At 44.0% G+C, this 18,692-nt stretch overlaps 2 protein-coding genes across 5 annotated transcripts in view; both read right to left on the bottom strand.

Annotated features, from left to right (window-relative positions):
- Positions 1 to 1,706, bottom strand: part of dennd2c (DENN/MADD domain containing 2C) — a 40,871-nt gene extending 39,165 nt beyond the window's left edge. Inside the window, exon 1 of one of the 2 annotated variants that reach the window (XM_031794269.1) lies at positions 1,200 to 1,706. The gene's annotated coding sequence lies outside the window, so the exon portion shown is untranslated. The remainder of the gene's footprint in view (positions 1 to 1,199) is intronic. The other variant, XM_020506458.2, reaches the window with a different exon arrangement.
- A 221-nt stretch (positions 1,707 to 1,927) lies between these two features.
- The window catches only part of LOC109908054 (AMP deaminase 1), a 43,700-nt gene continuing 26,935 nt past the window's right edge, over positions 1,928 to 18,692 (bottom strand). For all 3 annotated transcript variants that reach the window (XM_020506460.2, XM_020506461.2, XM_020506462.2), the window contains 9 exons: positions 5,507 to 5,701; positions 5,142 to 5,273; positions 4,893 to 5,056; positions 4,519 to 4,645; positions 3,734 to 3,897; positions 3,423 to 3,543; positions 3,146 to 3,319; positions 2,819 to 2,929; positions 1,928 to 2,558 (listed from right to left, as the gene is read on the bottom strand). In XM_020506460.2, coding sequence (XP_020362049.1) covers positions 2,403 to 2,558; positions 2,819 to 2,929; positions 3,146 to 3,319; positions 3,423 to 3,543; positions 3,734 to 3,897; positions 4,519 to 4,645; positions 4,893 to 5,056; positions 5,142 to 5,273; positions 5,507 to 5,701 — 1,344 coding nt within the window. In that variant the 3' untranslated portion in view covers positions 1,928 to 2,402. The remainder of the gene's footprint in view (positions 2,559 to 2,818; positions 2,930 to 3,145; positions 3,320 to 3,422; positions 3,544 to 3,733; positions 3,898 to 4,518; positions 4,646 to 4,892; positions 5,057 to 5,141; positions 5,274 to 5,506; positions 5,702 to 18,692) is intronic.

Below are 18,692 nucleotides of genomic sequence, written 5' to 3' on the forward strand. Positions count from 1 at the left end.
TTGCTGGAAGCAAAGCACTTAGACACGATGCACATCACGTTGAAAGCATTTAGAGAAGGGAGACATGGTGAAATTCCAGTGATGCTCATGATAATAATGATTAAATGTGCTGCATTCCAGCTAGGAGGGTGCAGGGGAATACATTTGACCAGAGACAGGTCAGTCAGGCTCCACAAATGAAGCTTTTGTTTGGTTTGACCTAAATCCAATGTACGTAGTGGAATCTCATAGCCAGGACCCATCCTACACTTTAAACTGTCACTTATCACTCTGACCCACTTGCTTTATTTGTGTGTGTTATGCAGGAAGGCCTAGTCTGTGTTTCCTGAGACTAAGAAACAAAGGATCAGCAGACTGTCCATAATTACAGTTTGGGAGACTTGCACCCATTTAGAAGCTTTGGTTTCAGTATTGTTTAACAGGTATAATTAGATTTGCAGTTAAACAGATATCAACCTCTTGGTTTCCCCCCCCCCCCCCCCCATTCAAAAGGAGTCTGTGGGGTTTGAACCATCATGAAGGATGGACATTTTGTCATTCCAGGGTACCTTTAAAACTTGCAGTGGAACCCAAACAACAATGTTACTCCAGTAGAATCCAAACAGGGATCATCAAGACCCAAATAACCCGTCATCACTTACCAACATAAATTATACCTAATTGCACCTTCAAAACAACCATAAACCGCCCTCGTCAAGAATTGCATGACAAAACTTGCCCTAGGTGGGGTACAAAAGGGGTAAGGAGTGATAGGTTGTTTCAGTAAACAGTCAATGCAGTTTATATTAGGTCATGTGGAATGTATTTTAAATCGTACACTGGTGCTGATCTCACCCCTGCCACAATGTGTCTGTAAATATACGCAGAGATTAACTGTCCTGTTTACATCCAATTAAGATTAGCCTAATCAACAGATATAATTCATTTACAAGTAGTAGGCTAGATTAAATCAACAAATAAATAATGCCATGCACGACGAGGTTAGAACATTCAATTAAACCAGCAGATTCATGTTAAATGTATTGATTGTGGCAAATGTGTAATCGATGCAACACGTTATAACAAGTTACTGATAACTTGTAGCTAAATCAGTAAATTGGATGTGAGATCAGACACCGTGGGACAACAACCAAAATGCCTAATCTCAGACAAATGATTTATTTTTAATCCATTGAATCGTAGCGATATGTATTACCCACCTCCAATTGGTTTCTCTCGAGGTCGCTTGCAGCAATCCCAACTTCTTTAATAGCAAAAAGTATCGTAAACGGCAAATTAGACTTGTTCCCTGTTTGTAGTGGTTGGTTTTATACATCAATATTAGCTATAATCTTCGTCCTAGTTGACTCACTACAAGTGTTTCTCGACGAATTCCAAATCGGGCGTTCCATTGCACTAGTTAGTTGCCACACATTCCCCTTTAGCTGATTAGCCGCTAAAGCTAACTGTAGCTAGCTATCACCAACATGTCTTCTTTTAAGAGCAAAAACGTCTATTTACTTCCAACTACCGTTCACCAGTCTCGGACAATAAGGAATAACATTAAGCAGGCACCGATATATTAGCTAGTGGTACAACTCGAATCAAGTGAGAAACTTTTCAGGGGGCTCCATATTCATTCTGTGAGCTAAGAGGCGTCGTCAACTCCTGCTGTCTCATCCAACGAATGGCTGTCTTGATTTGTAGGAGAAGGCCAATTGACACAATCACAGGAAGATGTCATTTGCATTCACTCAGAAATAAGCAACAGACAGGGCAAAGGCCTACATTTCAGCAAATCAATTCTGTCGTGGTTTGGTTTGACAAAAAAATATTACCAATATTGCCAGGTCGCAGTTGTAAATGAGAACTTGTTCTCAACTAGCCTACCTGGTTAAATAAAGGTGAAATAAAAAAAATAAAAATAAAAATTAATACAGAAATCAAATGATATTTATTTGAACATTTATTTATTTCAAATCATTCTTGCAATTGTGTCCCCCACAATATGACACATCTAGAAAGAGCAATTGTTTTCACGCATTCATAAACAAGTACAAGGCCAGTGAAACCAATCAAATTAAAATAGGGAATACAACAGACACAAACAGGATTATCATTATAGGTCTGTGCTACCTGGTATTCTTGTGATGTCCCTACCCCTTTGAAGTTGAAATTTGTAAGGGTTATGGTTAAGGGTAGGGAACTCCCAAAGATCCGGGATAGCACTGACCAATCACTAAATGCAAACTGTGTTAAAATGATATTAGTTGCACACAGACACCAGATGACACTAATACCTATTCTAATAAATAGATTATGTGGTTTACCATCGAGGGAACGCCAGTACACAAGAAGGTTGTCTTAAATAATCGGTACATTTAGCAGGGGCCATCACCATAAAACATAACATCTCAGATTGTTCACTCAGTCTTCAGACCCTCCTTAATAAGGTTGAGCTCATAGCACAGTGTCTCGTAACGATAGGCCATACGGATCTGGGCAACATTGGTCTTGCGTATGTCATTGCCCTCAGGGCCCTCCTTCAAATAGTCGGAACCAAGGAAGTGAGTCTTCTCCTGTAGAAAGAAACCAAGGCAACACGTTTTGGTGCTGAAGATGTTATGATGGCAATTAGCCATGGCAGTCTATTACAGTGCTGTCATCCAACTAGTCTATACTATGATTGAACTCGTACTTTAATGTAGATTGTAATGTAACAAAATATAATGTCTTTGTGTAAAATAATAATGGTTCAGGTCTTACAAAGTGTGGCTAAATTGTGGGTCTATGAGGTAGTATATTGTCTATCCTGTTTGTTGTCTCTTGTGTTTTTTACCTCATCAGACAAGCCGCTCTGCAGCACACTGTTCCTGGAGATCTCACACATGTCACAGGTGCTGAGCTTGAACACCTGGGCTGCAATGGCGTACTCCTCCATCAGGGGCTCCTGAGGACACACAGTCAGAGCAGAGTAAGCTTGGCGTCTCAATTACTCTCTAGAACTGATTTAGGATCAGCTTAAAAATCAGCCGTTACCATTTTGAACTGAATGGAACCTTGGGGCAGTTGATTGGCGCATAATGCACCAACAATAACCAAGAGCGTACCAAAACAGGTAAATATCTTTCTACACAACACACACACACTACCAGACTGGCCTCACCCTGGTGTAGTGGAACTGCATGGGGTCATCCGTGGACAGGGAGACGATCAGGCCCTTCTTGAGGAACTCCAGAAGAGGACTCTTTGCATACTCCAGGAAGAGACTGTTGTTGCTGAGTGGAGACATGGCAATGGGAATCTGGGCCAGGAAGTAGAGGTACTGCAACACAGGGCTCTGTTGAGCAGGAGCAGGACCACAGGAGTTAGTTGTGTAATGTGTTTAGGTTTTGATAGTCAAAGAAACAGAGGAGGCCATTTTGTTTGGAGAGACTACGGACCTTCTTGAGATTGAGGCCGTGAGAGATGTTGTCAGCTGTCATGAAGGAGGCCAGCAGATGGGTGACGGCTCCAGCCTCTCCACAGTGGGGCCTGAACTGGAAGGTGTTCATTCCCCTAGCCCTAGAATGCAAACAAAAACACAAAACAAACAATGATATGAGTGTATCATGTTTGATTTTTACTTTTCATGCAACAATTTCTTGAAGGACGTGTGGATTCCCACTGAGCACAGATGTCAATTCAACGTCTATTCCATGTTGGCTCAACCATTGTGTGCTCAGTGGGTTGTGATTTGACATGCGATACTCACTTGCGGAGATGATTGATCATAGTGATGTTGGCATACATGTAGTATATGTAGTAAGTGTAGGAGGGGTTCTTGACAATGTTCCACTCCTCTGGTTTGGGGCTCTTGGTGCAGAACATGTGACCACTGTGCTTGGACTCGTCATCCACACTGTCAAAACCTGTCACCTACAGAGCAGAGGAAGATGGAGAACGAAGAGATTGCCTTGCTATTCAATTTATTTTCTTCATATATCATACCAAACTTCTTCTCCTTTTAAGTGATTGAAAATGTAAAAAACACATTGTAAAACTCTAATTCCTACCTTCTGATAACATTTTCATCAAGGCCGGAGAACAATCATGAATTAGGACATTTAAGTGAATTACCCCTTGAAAGTATTACCTATGCATATATCGCTCCGCCATTTCCTGGTTGCTAAAATTCGAATAGTTTGCCTAATTTCAGTTTGTGTGACAAAACAAGCAAGTATAATGTAGAGAATCATTGTAACATCTAAAACGCTTTGAAATATATTTTCCATAACCAAAAATATTGTATTTTCAGGTTGAAGCTGATTTACAAAACCGAAAGTAAAAGACACAAAAAACAAAACTTGAGAAAGGTAAGCGCAGAAATAGTGCACATAGAACATATCTACCACTTCTTAGACTTTCTTTAAATGAGAATGACAGATCTATAACACACATTTCTATGTGAATTTGGTCAGGTTGCACAAAAAGTTGCATATTGCAGCTTCAAAATGTAAACCTCCTTCATCCCTGGTTCCTCATGCCAGTCTCACTCACATGCTTGAGGAAGATGCTGAGCTCAGGGTTGGCGTGGGGTTCGATGGTGGCCTGGAATACAGGCAGGAAGATGTTCTCCAGCATCTTTCCAAAGTGGGGCACGAAGTTCCTGCCTCTGAAGATGTCACTGAGGTGGAAGTACAGAGAATGAGCAGTTAGTAATTTACAAACATGACATGCCATGGTAATAAACATGTTCTTCAGACCTACAAATTTCATTATTTAGAGAGCCATTTAAAAAAAGATTGTTTGTTTTTACTTGGAGGGCCAAGTACCCATAAAAGAGTAGAATTTTATACTGAGTTTGCTAAACTTGCCAAAGGGTGCAAAAAGGGTAGAGCACATTCACTGAAGAACAGAGAGATACAACTTACTAGATCCTGGGCACTTGAATCATCCACTTGAGTTGAGGGGAGAAGACTCTGTGCTTGTTGAACCAGCCTGAGAGCTTGGTCCACTCATTAGGGTTGCAGCCATAGATGGACAGACGGGGCTCTGCGTATTGGTATCTGGCATCCTCCAGATCAGAGGCCACTTCCTGGGTGCGAAAAATATAGAATCAGCCGGTTGTAATCAAGCGATGTTTACAAAAGGGAACTAACTAAGCCATAGCTGAGTCTAACCTTAATGATCCTGGCAAAGTACTCTCCATCGATGTAGTTCTCTGTCTTCATGTACAGGTCACGCAGCTCACTAGCTCCCACAGGGTTGTACTTAGCATTGAACTTGTCAAAACGTTGAAAGGTTTGTCTGCCCTTAAGACATGAGTGAGAGAGAAGCACGTAAGACCAAGGAGTGTTCACATTGGAAAAAGTATCAAAATATCAAAGATGCATAGTTTCACCGCATGCAGCTTACTATGTAAGCTTTCAACGGCTTCTGCCAAGAGGTCTGGACCTTTGACACAGGAGGTAGGAGCGCACTTGCCCTGTGGTCACAGGACTGCTTTCCCCCTTTGATCGCTAAACTAGCTAGCACTATGACTCACAGCGTGCACATCCAGGGAATCGACAGTGAGGTCATAGGGGTGCAGATTGAGGTTGGCGAACAGCTCCTTCATGGTCACATCTTTGCCCTTGATGTTTTGCACGACACGGTCAGCGTCCATCTGGTAAGACTTCTTGATGAAGCGCAGGAGGTGCTTCTGGTTCATGCAGGCAGCAGCATGGATGTGGGTGTCGACCTACAACAGCACACAGGAGTTGTGAGAAAAAATTGTTACTACCCACTAAGCATTTACCGTCAGACGAACGTGACTGCTATCAAAACACTGTGCTAACATGCAACGTAACATAGACAATAACCCACAAACCACAATAAAAAACAGGCTACCTAAATATGGTTCCCAATGAGAGACAATGACAAACACCTGCCACTGATTGAGAAAAATGTATTGGGGGGGAGGGGGCACAGGGAGAGTGTGGCAGAGTCAGGAGTCAGACCTGAGCCAACTCCCCCTGCTTACCGTAAGGAGCCAAGGATGGAACCAGAGCCGGTCAGGGTGGTATTGGAGGTGAGCGAAGCAGAGACAGTGAAGGAGTTAATGGGGAGATTGGAGGAGAGAGTTATGAGGGAGGTACTGTGTTGGTGCCTGAGGCACGACATCCGCCCGACGGAGCGTGTCGGGATTTGATGTCACCTGGGTCAGCTCAACCATACTCGTCCTGAGGTGCGTGCTAGCCATCTGGTGAGGACTGTGCCAGCCCCACGCACCAGGCCTCCTGTGCGCCTCCCTAGACCTGCACGCCCTGTGCCAGCTCGGCGTTACAGTTCTCCGAGCCGTGCTTACTGTGGCGGGTGTTGTACTGGTCAGGCACCATGTTATGTGGTGGAGCGCACGGTGTCCCCAGTATGCGTGCTTAGCCCGGTGCGCTACATCCCAGCACCCCGCATCTGCCGGGCTAGGGTGAGGATCCCGCCAGTGAGGATGGTGCCAGCCCTGCTCTCAAGACCTCCAGTACGCCTTCACGGTCCGGTCTATCCGGTGCCACCTCCACCCACCAGCCCTTCGGTGGCAGCCCCGGTGGCCGCCAGAGTCTCCCTTCTGTCCTGAGCCGCCAGAGTCTCCCTTCTGTCCTGAGCCGCCAGAGTCTCCCTTCTGTCCTGAGCCGCCAGAGTCTCCCGTCTGTCCTGAGCCGCCAGAGTCTCCCGTCTGTCCTGAGCCGCCAGAGCCGCCAGTCCTGAGCCATCAGTCAGCCAGAAGCTGCCAGAACCGTCAGTCAGCCAGGACCTGCCAGAGCCGTCAGCCAGCCAGGAGCCGCCAGAGCCGTCAGCCAGCCAGGAGCCGCCAGAGCCGTCAATCAGTCTGGAGCTGCCCCTCAGTCCAGAGGCGCTCCTCAGTCCAGTGGGGCCTTTAATTAGGGTCTTAGACCCAAGGGCAGAGGCGAGGGTCGCCACTCTAAAGAGGCCCTTGAAGAGGGAAATTACTATGGTGGAGTGGGATCCACGTCCCGCGCCAGAGCCGCCACCGCGGCCAGATGCCCACCCAGACCCTCCCCTATAGGTTTAGATTTTGCGGCCGGAGTCCGCACCTTAGGGGGGGTACTGTCACACTCTGACCATTATTTGCGTTGTTTGTTTCTATGTTTTGTTTGGTCAGGGTGTGATATGAGTGGGCATTCTAGGTTGCATGTCTAGTTAGTCTGTTTCCATGTGTCTTGGCCTGATATGGTTCTCAATCAGTGGCAGGTGTTTGTCATTGTCTCTCATTGGGAACCATATTTAGGTAGCCTGTTTTGTATTGTGGTTTGTGGGTTATTGTCTATGTTACGTTGCATGTTAGCACAGTGTTTTGATAGCAGTCACGTTCGTCTTGTTAGTTTGTTTGTTTGTTAGTGTACTTCGTGTTTTTCGTCCTTTATTAAAAATCATGCAGTCACACCACGCTGCGCTTTGGTCTACTCAATACGACGATCGTGACATTATTATTCAAAAACATAAAATAACGTCATGCAGTCTTTTTCTTTAAACACTGTGAACCATGAAAAACAAAAACAGCCCCAGACAACAATTCCTCATCCACCAAACTTTACAGTTGGCACTATGCAATGGGGCAGGTAGCATTATCCTGGCATCCGCCAAACCCAGATTTGTCCATCAGACTTCCAGATGGTGAAGTGTGATTCATCACTCCAGAGAACGCGTTTCAACTACTCCAGAGTCCAATGACAGGGAGCTTTACACAACATCAGCCGACGCTTGGCATTGCTCAAGGTGATCTTAGACTTGTGTGCGCCTGCTCGGCCATGGAAACCCATTTCTTGAAGCTCCCGACAAACAGTTATTGTGCTGACATTGCTCCCAAAGGCAGTTTGGAACTCGGTAGTGAGTGGTGCAACCGAGGATAGACTATTTTTACGTACTACGCACTTCAGCGGTACTACGCACTTCATTCTGTGAGCTTGTGTAGCATATCACTTCGCGGCTGAGCCGTTGTTGCTCCTAGATGTTTTCACTTCCCAATAACAGCACTTACAGTTGACCAGGGCAGCTCTAGTAGGGCCAAAATTTGACCAACTGACTTGTCTGAAAGGTGGCATCCGATGAATACAGAATGGTGCCGGAGGGGATGGCTACTGTTTTACAGGCTCCTAACCAATTATGATAAAAGTATGTTTTTTCATGTTTGTAACTTATTTTGTACATAATGTTTCTGCCACCACACTAAGACCGCACTCAACGAGCTGTATAAGGCCATAAGCAAACAAGAAAATGTTCATCCAGAGACGGCGCTACTAGTGGTAGGGGGCTTTAATGCAGGAAAACTTAAATCCATTTTACCTCATTTCTACCAGCATGTAACATGTGCAATCAGAGGGAGAAATAAATTCTAGACCACCTTTACTCCACACACAGAGACGCATACAAAGCTTTCCCTCACCTTCCATTTGGCAAATCTGACCATAATTCTGCTAAAATAATTCTGCAGAACTAAAGCAGGAAGTACCAGTGACTCACTCAATACGGAAGTGGTCAGATGACACAGATGTTAAGCTACAGGACTATTTTGCTAGCACAGACAAGAATATGTTCCGAGATTCATCCAATGGCATTGAGGAGTATACCACATCAGTCATCGGCTTCATCAATGACATCATCCCCACAGTGACCACAGTAAATACCCCAACCAGAAGCCATGGATTACAGGCAACATACGCACTGAGCTAAAGGGTTGAGCTACCGCTTTCAAGGAGTGGGACTCTAACCTGGATGCTTATAAGAAATCCCGCTATGCCCTATGACGAACCATCAAACAGGCAAAGCGTAAGGACTAAGATTGAATCCTACTACCCCGACTCTGATGCTCGTCGGATGTGGCAGGGCTTGCTAACTATTACGGGCTACAAAGGGAAGCCCAACTGCGAGCTGCCCAGTAAACCTAGCCTGCCAGATGAGCTAAATTACTCCGCTTCGAAGCAAGCAACACTGAAGCATGCATGAAAGCACCTGGTGTTCCGGATATCAGTGTGATCACGCTCTCCGTAGCCGATGTGAGTAAGACGTTTAAACAGATCAACATTCACAAGTCTGCATGGCCAGACGGTTTACCAGGACGTGTACTGGCAAGTGTCTTCACTGACTTTTTCAACCTGCCCCTGACCGAGTCTGTAATACCTACATGTTTCAAGCAGACCACCATAGCCCCTGTGCACAAGAACGCCAAGGTAACCTGCCTAAATGACTACTGACCCGTAGCACTCACTGCTCACTGTAGTGGAGCAGGTTGAGAGCTTCAAGTTCCTTGGATTCTACATCACCAAGAAACTATCATGGTCCAAACACACCAAGGCAGTCATCAAGAGGGCATGACAGACAACACCTATTCCCCCTCAGGAGACTGAAAAGATTTGGCATGGGTCCTCAGATCCTCAAAAAGTTCTATAGCTGCACCATCGAGAGCATCCTGACCGGTTGCATCGGGTATTATTGTATCCATTTTAAGTACAGGCTGTAATAACAAAATGTGGAATACCTCAAGGGGTATGAATATTTTCTGAAGGTACTGTATTTGCAGTGCCACTACTTTCTAACTATTCAAGCTAGGAACTCCAAACCAACTTCGGGAGGATGGAAACACTACATAAATGTATAGATTCTTTAATCAGTTTAAATTGGCATACATTTGCATATTAGAACAAATGCCACAACTCTGTAAACGTATAAGCTACAGTGGTGGAAAAAGTACTCAATTGTCATACTTGAGAAAAATTAAAGATCCTTTAATAGAAAATTACATAAGTACATTTTGGTGTTAATTATGAACCTTCTTTAGCTTATGTTGCAGATAATTGAAAAATATACCAAAATACATTCATACACAAAAACAAGGTTACTCTAAAGTACAAAATAAACAATAAAAATAGAAATTGCAAATGAAAAGAAATAGCTGTCACTTTGTGCAAAGATTCTCAAAAGTAAATAAAATTACTAAAATATACTCAATTACCAAAAGTAAAAGTATAAATCATTTCAAATCCCTTATATAAAGCAAACCAGAGCATTATTATTATTATTATTATTATTATTATTATTAATTTACAGATAGCCAGGGGCACACTTTAACAATCAGACATAATTTACAAATTAAGCATTTGTGTTTAGTGAGTCCGCCAGATCAGAAGCAGTAGGGATGACCAGGGATGTTCTCTTGATAAGTACGTGAATTTGACTATTTTCCTGTCAAAATGTCACAAGTACTTTTGGGTGTCAGGGAAAATGTACGGAGTAAAACGTATATTAGTTTCTTTAGGAATGTAGTGAAGTAAATGTTGGCAAAAATATAAATAGTAAAGTACATATATTCAGTAGTGCTTTTATAAAAACAAAAACAACTTTAGAACAGACAGACTGCTCCAACTTAGATTGCTGGAGAAAATATGTATGATAGCATTTATACTTCAACAATATTTAAATGAGCTCCCAATACATTTCAATGGCAATAACAGGGCCATAGACTTAGATGGGGGACATTTGGCCATGCTACTCCTCTTTCACCATTTTAAAATATCAACTCCAAGCCAACATTGTCTGACCATACTTATATTGCATTTATACAACTTTTTGATACTAGTCATACTTTTTGAACAATAACCATTTAAAATGTGTATAAATTAACATGGGTTAGAATGAGAACCATAGGAATACAGATGTTGCTATTCAAAATGGTCCTGCTCCTTTGCCAATTTAGCTATAAGACCAACTTTAAAACAGTAAGGCTATCCTAACTTAAAAACTTTATAAACTAGAATGAAATACATTTACGTGAAATAACTCACCAACAGTAACTCTTGAACCGTTAAAGCTAGAGACCGACTTGCTCGTGGGGGAGTGCCAATTGGCTGTCTCCGGCCATCCCTCCAATATACCTTCTGCTCCTTGTAGTCCGCAATACCACACTCAAACTTTTTCCGCTTGTTTGTCTTTGTCTCCTTCGCAAGTTTGTCAATGCTCTACCCACCACACAATGTATTGTCGACTTGGCTGAACTGGTACTAACCTCCAACTATTTTCTCTTCAGAGAAGACTTTTTCCCTCCAGACCAAAGGGACAGCGATGGGGATCACTATGGCTCCTAATTATGCTAACCTATATCTAGGAATGTTTAAAAAAACAGGTGGTGCTGAATCCAGACCTTAACCCTTTTCTCTCAAATATTCTCCTACTTCTTGGATGACATTTTCATGATCAATACTGTCACCCAGGAAGAACTTTTGGAATTCCATCCTTACCTAAACTCTATGAATGAACACCTTCACTTCACCATTAACTAGGACCTATCACAAATCGGTTTTCTTGGTGTGATGGTTATTAAGGACAAACCCTCCCTCTCTACAGATCTCTATAGGAAACCTATGGACAGGAATACCCTCCTTAGAGGTGACAGCTTTCATCCACGTCCACTTATTAAAAATCTCCCTATAAGACAATTCAGTGTTATCAGAAGAATATGCAGCTCTGATGCTTCTCATCAGAAACAGTCCACGGAAAAGGGGACACAAAAGACAATTGGGTAAAACATTCCAATGATCGTTTTGAAGGTCTAACACAGTTGGAAAGCCTTCAACCAAAAGTCAAAGAAAAAGCAGAACATGTCCCATCATGCTTTACCCAATATTCAATATTGGGGAAGGCATTTAAGGACATTATCAGGAAGTACTGGTACATTATTGATACTGACCCATAATTGAAACCCATTTTTAAATATCCCCACATAAGGTTTTTAAAAGACCTCCAAACGTGAGCGATATTGTGGTTAAATCTGATTACCCACCAGAGAAAAGGGAAACTTTTTGGGACAAGGTTCCGGAGGGTAATTACAAATGTGGCCAATGTGCTCAATGCAATGTACAAATGCAACTAATTTACCCTCCCCCACACAGGACAAAGATTTAAGATCAAGGGCCTGATTACCTGCATGTCCACCAATGTTATTTACATGTTGAAATGTCCTTGTGGTCTGTCTTACATAGGGAAAACCCACAGAAGCCTTAAGACACGAATCAGTGAGCACCGCAGCAATACATGGACAGGTGAGACAACAATCTGGTTGCTGCTCATTTTGTACAAGCTAAACATCTTATTAGTTCTCTGAGATACATTGAAATAGAAATGGTCAAGATGTCACGCAGGGGAGGCGACATTGAGCGGAAACTTCTTCAAAGGGAATCTTTTTGAATGCACAGGCTCAACACACTGTCTCCTCTTGGCCTTAATGAGGAGTTTGACTTGAAACCACATTTATAGTTTCAATATGTCTAAATAATTTAAAAAAATCCTAATTGAATATTGTATGTATATTACTGTAAATATTGATCACATTCCCTGTGTATGATCATATATTGTGATACATTGAATGTTAATATTGTGAAACTATGTTATCAATTACAAAAATGAACCTCCTGTTTCAGGAAGTGATGTCACTGAGTACTGCCCGTATATCTAGGACCTTCCACCCCCACCAGGTATATGGATGCCTGATGAAGACCTAAGGCTCGAAACATTGTTAATAAATATCACCTGGGAGCATGAGCAGCAGTGTGCAGCGTTTTCCTTTCTGTTTTCCGTGAATGAGAATATGCACATATAAATAGAGGGATGAGCGATGGCTAAGTGGCATAGGCAAGGTGCAAAAGATGTCATAAAATAAGGTATATACATATGATATGAGTAATGTAAGATATGTAAACATTATTAAAGTTGCATTGTTTAAAGTGACTAGTGATCCATTTATTAAAGTGGCCAGTAATTGGGTCTCAATGTAGGCAGCAACCTCTCTGACTTAGTGATTGATGTTCAGCCTTGAGATAAGTGTTTTTCAGTCTCTCAGTCCCAGCTTTGATGCACCTGTACTGACCTCGCCTTCTGGATGGTAGCGGTGTGAACAGGCAGTGGCTCGGGTGGTTGTAGTCCTTGGGGATCTTTTTGGACTTTTTGCTGTAGGTGTCATGGAGGGCAGGTAGTTTGTCCCCAGTGATGCGTTGTGCAGACAGCACCACCCTCTGGGGAGCCTTGCAGTTGAGGGCAGCACAGTTGCCGTATCAAGCTATGATACAGCCCAACAGGATGCTCTCGATTGTGCATCTGTAAAAGTTTGTCAGGGTTTTGGGTGACAAGCCACATTTCTTCAGCCTCCTGAGGTTGCACCTTCTTCACCACACTGTCTGTGTGGGTGGACCCTTTCAATTTGTCTGTGATGTGTACACCGAGGAACTTAAAACTTTCCACCTTCTCCACTACTGTCCCGTCGATGTGGATAGGGGGGTGCTCCCTCTGCTGTTTCCTGAAGTCCACGATCATCTCCTTTGTTTTGTTGATGTTGAGTGAGAGGTTATTTTCTTGACACCACACTCCGAGTGCCCTCACCTCCTCCCTGTAGGCTGTCTCGTCGGTGTTGGTAATCAAGCCTACCTACCACTGTAGTGTCGTCTGCAAACTTGATGATTGAGTTGGAGGCATGCATGGCCACGCAGTCGTGGATGAACAGGGAGTACGGGAGGGGGCTGAGCACGCACCCTTGTGGGGCCCCAGTGTTGAGGATTAGAAAAGTGGAGATGTTGTTTCCTACCTTCACCACCTGGGGGGCGGCCCGTCAGGAAGTCTAGGACCCAGTTGCAAAGGGTGGGATTCAGAGCCAGGGCCCCGAGCTTCATGATGAGCTTGGAGGGTACTATGGTGATGAATGCTGAGCAATAGTCAATGAACAGCATTCTTACATAGGTATTCCTCTTGTCCAGATAGGATAGGGCAGTGTGATGCGATTGCGTCGTCTGTGAACCTGTTGGGGCGGTACGCAAACTGAAGTGGGTCTAAGGTGGCCGGTAAGGTGGAGGTGATATGATCCTTGACGAGTCTCTCAAAGCACTTCATGATGACATAAGTGAGTGCTACGGGGCGGTAGTCATTTAGCTCAGTTACCTTTGCTTTCTTGGGTACAGGAACAATGGTGGCCATCTTGAAGCATGTTGGGACAGCAGACTGGGATAGGGAGTGATTGAATATGTCCGTAAACACACCAGCCAGCTAGTCTGCATATGCTCTGAGGACGCGGATAGGGACGGGCCATCCGTCTGGGCCAGCAGCCTTGCGAGAGTTAACATGTTTAAATGTTTTACTCACGTCGGCCACAGAGAAGGAGAGTGGCGCGGGGCGTAGTCCTTGTTACCGGGCCGCGACGGTGGCACTATTTTATCCTCAAAGTGGGCAAAGAAGGTGTTAAGTTTGTCTGGAGGCGTGACGTTGGTTTCCGTGAAGTGGCTGGTTTTCTTTTTGTAGTCCGGGAATTTCCTGTAGACCCTGCCACATACGTCTCGTGTCTGAGCCATTGAATTGCGACTCCACTTTGTCCTTGTGTACTGGCATTTCACTTGTTTGATTGACTTGCGAAGGGAATAACTTCACTTTTTATATTCAGCCATATTCCCAGACCTCTTTCCATGGTTAAATGCAGTGGTTCACGCTTTCAGTTTTGTGCGAATGCTGCCATCCATCCATGGTTTCTGGTTAGGGTAGGTTTTAATAGTCACAGTGGGTACAACATCTCCAATGCACTTCCTTATAAACTCACTCACCCAGTCAGCATATAGAGTGAAGTTGTTCTCTGAGGCTGACCGGAACATTTCCCAGTCTGCGTGATCAAAACAATCTTGAAGCGTGGATTCTGATTGGTCAGACCAGCGTTCAATGGTTCTAGTCACTGGTACATCCTGTTTGAGTTTCTGCCTATAAGACAGTAGTAGCAAGACGGCGTCGTGGTCGGATTGGTCGGAGGGCAGGGGAGGGCTTTGTATGCATCGCGGAAGTTAGAGTAGCAGTGATCGAGTGTATTACCCCCACGAGTACTGCAATTAATATGCTGATAGAATATAGGTAGCCTTGTTCTCAAATTTGCTTTGTTAAAATCCCCAGCTACAATAAATGCAGCCTCGGGATATATGGTTTCCAGTTACATAGAGTCCAGTGAAGTTCCTTGAGGGCAATCATGGTGTCTGCTTGAGGGGAAATGTATGCAGCTGTGACAATAACTGACGAGAATTCTCTTGGGAGGTAATATGGCCGGTATTTGATTATAAGGAATTCTAGGTCGGGTGAGCAGAAGGACTTGAGTTCCTGTATGTTGTTATGATTACACCATGAGTCGTTAATGATGAAGCATACACCACCGCCCTTCCTCTTCCCAGAGAGGTGTTCATCTCTTTTGGAGCGATGCATGGTGAAGCCCGGTGGCTGAACCGATTCCAACAACATATCCCGAGAGCGCCATGTTTCTGTGAAACAGAGAATGTTACAATCTCTGATGTCTCTCTGGAAGGCAATCCTTGCTAAAATGTCATATACCTTGTTGTCAAGGAACCAGACATTGGCGAGTAGTATACTCAGGAGCGGTGGGCGACATGCACATCTACGGAGCCTGACCAGGAGGCCGCTCCGTCTGCGGCGCCGTTGTTTTTGGTCGGCTTCTGGGATTAGATCCATTGTCCTGGGTGGTGGTCCAAACAGAGGATCCGCTTCGGGAAAGTCGTATTCCTGGTCGTAATGTTGGTAAGTTGACGTCGCTCTTATATTCAATAGTTCTTCCCGGCTGTATGTAATAAGACTTAAGATTTCCTGGGGAACAATGTAAGAAATAATACATTAAAAACAAAATACTGCATAGTTTCCTAAGGACTCAAAGCGAGGCAACCATCTCTGTCTGCGCCATCTTCATCCAATCAATCAAAAAATCTATAATTCTGTCACGGATCCCTCCGGAACTGTGGCATTACGCACACTTGGTCCCCATTCCCACTGATTGTATTTGTATAAATGCGCCCTTCGTTTCACCATTGGGCTGTTGATTATTGTTCCAATGTCTGTTGGTCATGTGAGTACCTGTGCTGGGGTGTTTTGGCTTTCGTGCCATGTGTATTGCACAGATGATTACGGGTCTTGTCCCATGTGGTATCATTGTGTGATTGTGTATTTATTCGAGGTACTCCTCGCTCTTTTGTTTGGGTCTCAACCCTGTGTTTTGTATATGTGTTTGTTTGCTCTTTGTTCCCATGCATTTACATGGCATGCTGTAATTTGGGTAAATAAAAACACTATTACGCATTCCTGCACCTGTCTCCCGATCCCTTATACCAACGTGACAAATTCAACCAATCAATCAATCCATCTACCTACTTTTCAACTACAACCAGTCACTACCACAACTATAACTTATTTCACAACCATAAATACTTTAAAACAAGCTATAAGCACAGCACATTTTCTTGGTGGTGGTTGGTGGTCTGTTGATTTATTCTGTAGGTTGGACTACATTGAATATCTTCGCTGCCAGTTTTAAAGCTTTTGAAAAAGGTAACATAAGTGCATGTGAGCAATAATACATATTATGTTGCAATCTTCAGTTGGCTCCACTTTACTAAAGTAAGAGGCTTGAAAAATAAGTATTGTGATATAATGCTTACTTCATTGAGAATGTATGTGCAGTTGAAATTCGGCTATAGAATCAATGACCTAAATTTATTTTTCAATATCTGTAAATGACTTATTTCAATGTCTGGAGAATACGTATTTCTGAAAACCGAAAAACTTGTCTCTTCATCTTTCATTCAAATCAAATCAAATCAAATGTTATTTGTCACATACATATGGTTAGCAGATGCTACTGCGAGTGTAGCGAAATGCTTGTGCTTCTAGTTCTGACCATGCAGTAATATCTAACAAGTAATCTAACCTAACAATTTCACAACAACTACCTTATACACACACAAGTGTAAATGAATGAATAAGAATATGTACGTAAAAATATATGAATGAGTGATGGCCGAACGGCATAGGCAAGATGCAGTAGATGATATAGAACAGTATATACATATGAGATGAGTAATGTAGGGTATGTAAACATTATATAAAGTGGCATTGTTTAAAGTGGCTAGTGATACATTTATTACATCAATTTTTCCATTATTAAAGTGGCTAGAGTTGAGTCAGTATGTTGGCAGCAGCCACTCAATGTTAGTGGTGGCTGTTTAACAGTCTGATGGCCTTGAGATAGAAGCAGTTATTCAGTCTCTCGGTCCCCGCTTTGATGCACCTGTACTGACCTCGCCTTCTGGATGATAGCGGGATGAACAGGCAGTGGCTCGGGTGGTTGTTGTCCTTGATCTTTTTGGCCTTCCTGTAACATCAGATGGTGTATGTGTCCTGGAGGGCAGGTAGTTTGCCCCCGGTGATGCGTTGTGCAGACCTCACTACCCTCTGGAGAGCCTTACGGTTGTGGACAAAGCAGTTGACGTACCAGGCAGTGATACAGCCCGACAGGATGCTCTCGATTGTGCATCTGTAAAGGTTTGTGAGTGTTTTTGGGCGCTGCTGCGCCTTCTTTACCCGCTGTCTGTGTGAGTGGACCATTTCAGTTTGTCCGTGATGTGTACTCTGAGGAACTTAAAACTTTCCACCATCTCCACTACTGTCCCGTCGATGTGGATAGGGGGCTGCTCCCTCTGCTGTTTCCTGAAGTCCACGATCATCTCCTTAGTTTTGTTGACATTGAGTGAGAGGTTGTTTTCCTGACACCACACTCCGAGGTCCCTCACCTCCTATCTGTTGTTGCTAATCAAGTCTACCACTGTAGTGTCGTCTGCAAACTTGATGATTGAGTTGGAGGCGTGCCACACAGTCATGGGTGAACAGGGAGTACAGGAGAGGGCTGAGAACGCACCCTTGAGGGGCCCTAATGTTGAGGATCAGCGGGGTGGAGATGTTGTTACCTACTGTGGCGTACAGCAGGTCAGCCACCAGGGGAAGACTCGTCGAGGCCTGGTAACAGATGGAGTATACATCACGAGGCAATGGCTCCATCTGCTGGATGTGCCAGGTCTTGACTGGCTCTCCAGCCAGGACTAATTGGGGCTGATTGGGAGCTGGTGAGTAATCAAGGGTCGATTACTCACCAGCTGTGCAAGGCCCATAAAGCTGCCAGAAGGGCAGCACACAAGAGAGGAATTGGGGAAGGACTCCTGTTATTGTCAAAGGTTGCAGAGGTAACAAGAGGGAGTTCAGTTTTGTGCCTGACAGGAAACATCCAGACCCAGAATCCCGTAGAGGGTCTCTCATAGGGGAGACATATCCTTTTCTTCTTTATCTTTTATTTAAATAAACACCCTTGAAACTGAGCTAATCCTTCTCTGTCCGTGTCTGATATGGGTAAACATCTTGACCAAACCCCCTGGGAATAGCTACACTGTTTGTATTCGGTCATGTTTTCCGGTCACCTTGCCCTGATTAAATGCAGTGGTTCGTGCTTTCAGTTTTGCGCGAATGCTGTCATCAATCCATGGTTTCTGGTTGGGGAATGTTTTAATAGAGGCTGTGGGTACAACATCACCGATGCACTTGTTACTAGACTCGCTCACCGAATCAGCGTATTCATCAATGTTGTTATTCAACGCTATGCAGAACATATCCCAGTCCACGTGAGCGACGCAATCTTGAAGCATGGAATCCGATTGGTCGAACCAGCGTTGAACAGACCTGAGCACGGGTGCTTCCTGTTTTAGTTTCTGTCTATAGGCTGCGAGCAACAAAATGAAGTCGTGGTCAGCTTTTCCGAAAGGAGGACGGAGGAGGGCCTTATATGCATCGCGGAAGTTAGAATAACAGAGATCCAGAGCTTTGCCAGCCCGGGTCGC

Source organism: Oncorhynchus kisutch, linkage group LG17 (assembly GCF_002021735.2).
Source record: "Oncorhynchus kisutch isolate 150728-3 linkage group LG17, Okis_V2, whole genome shotgun sequence".
In the NCBI taxonomy this organism is placed as follows: domain Eukaryota; kingdom Metazoa; phylum Chordata; class Actinopteri; order Salmoniformes; family Salmonidae; genus Oncorhynchus; species Oncorhynchus kisutch.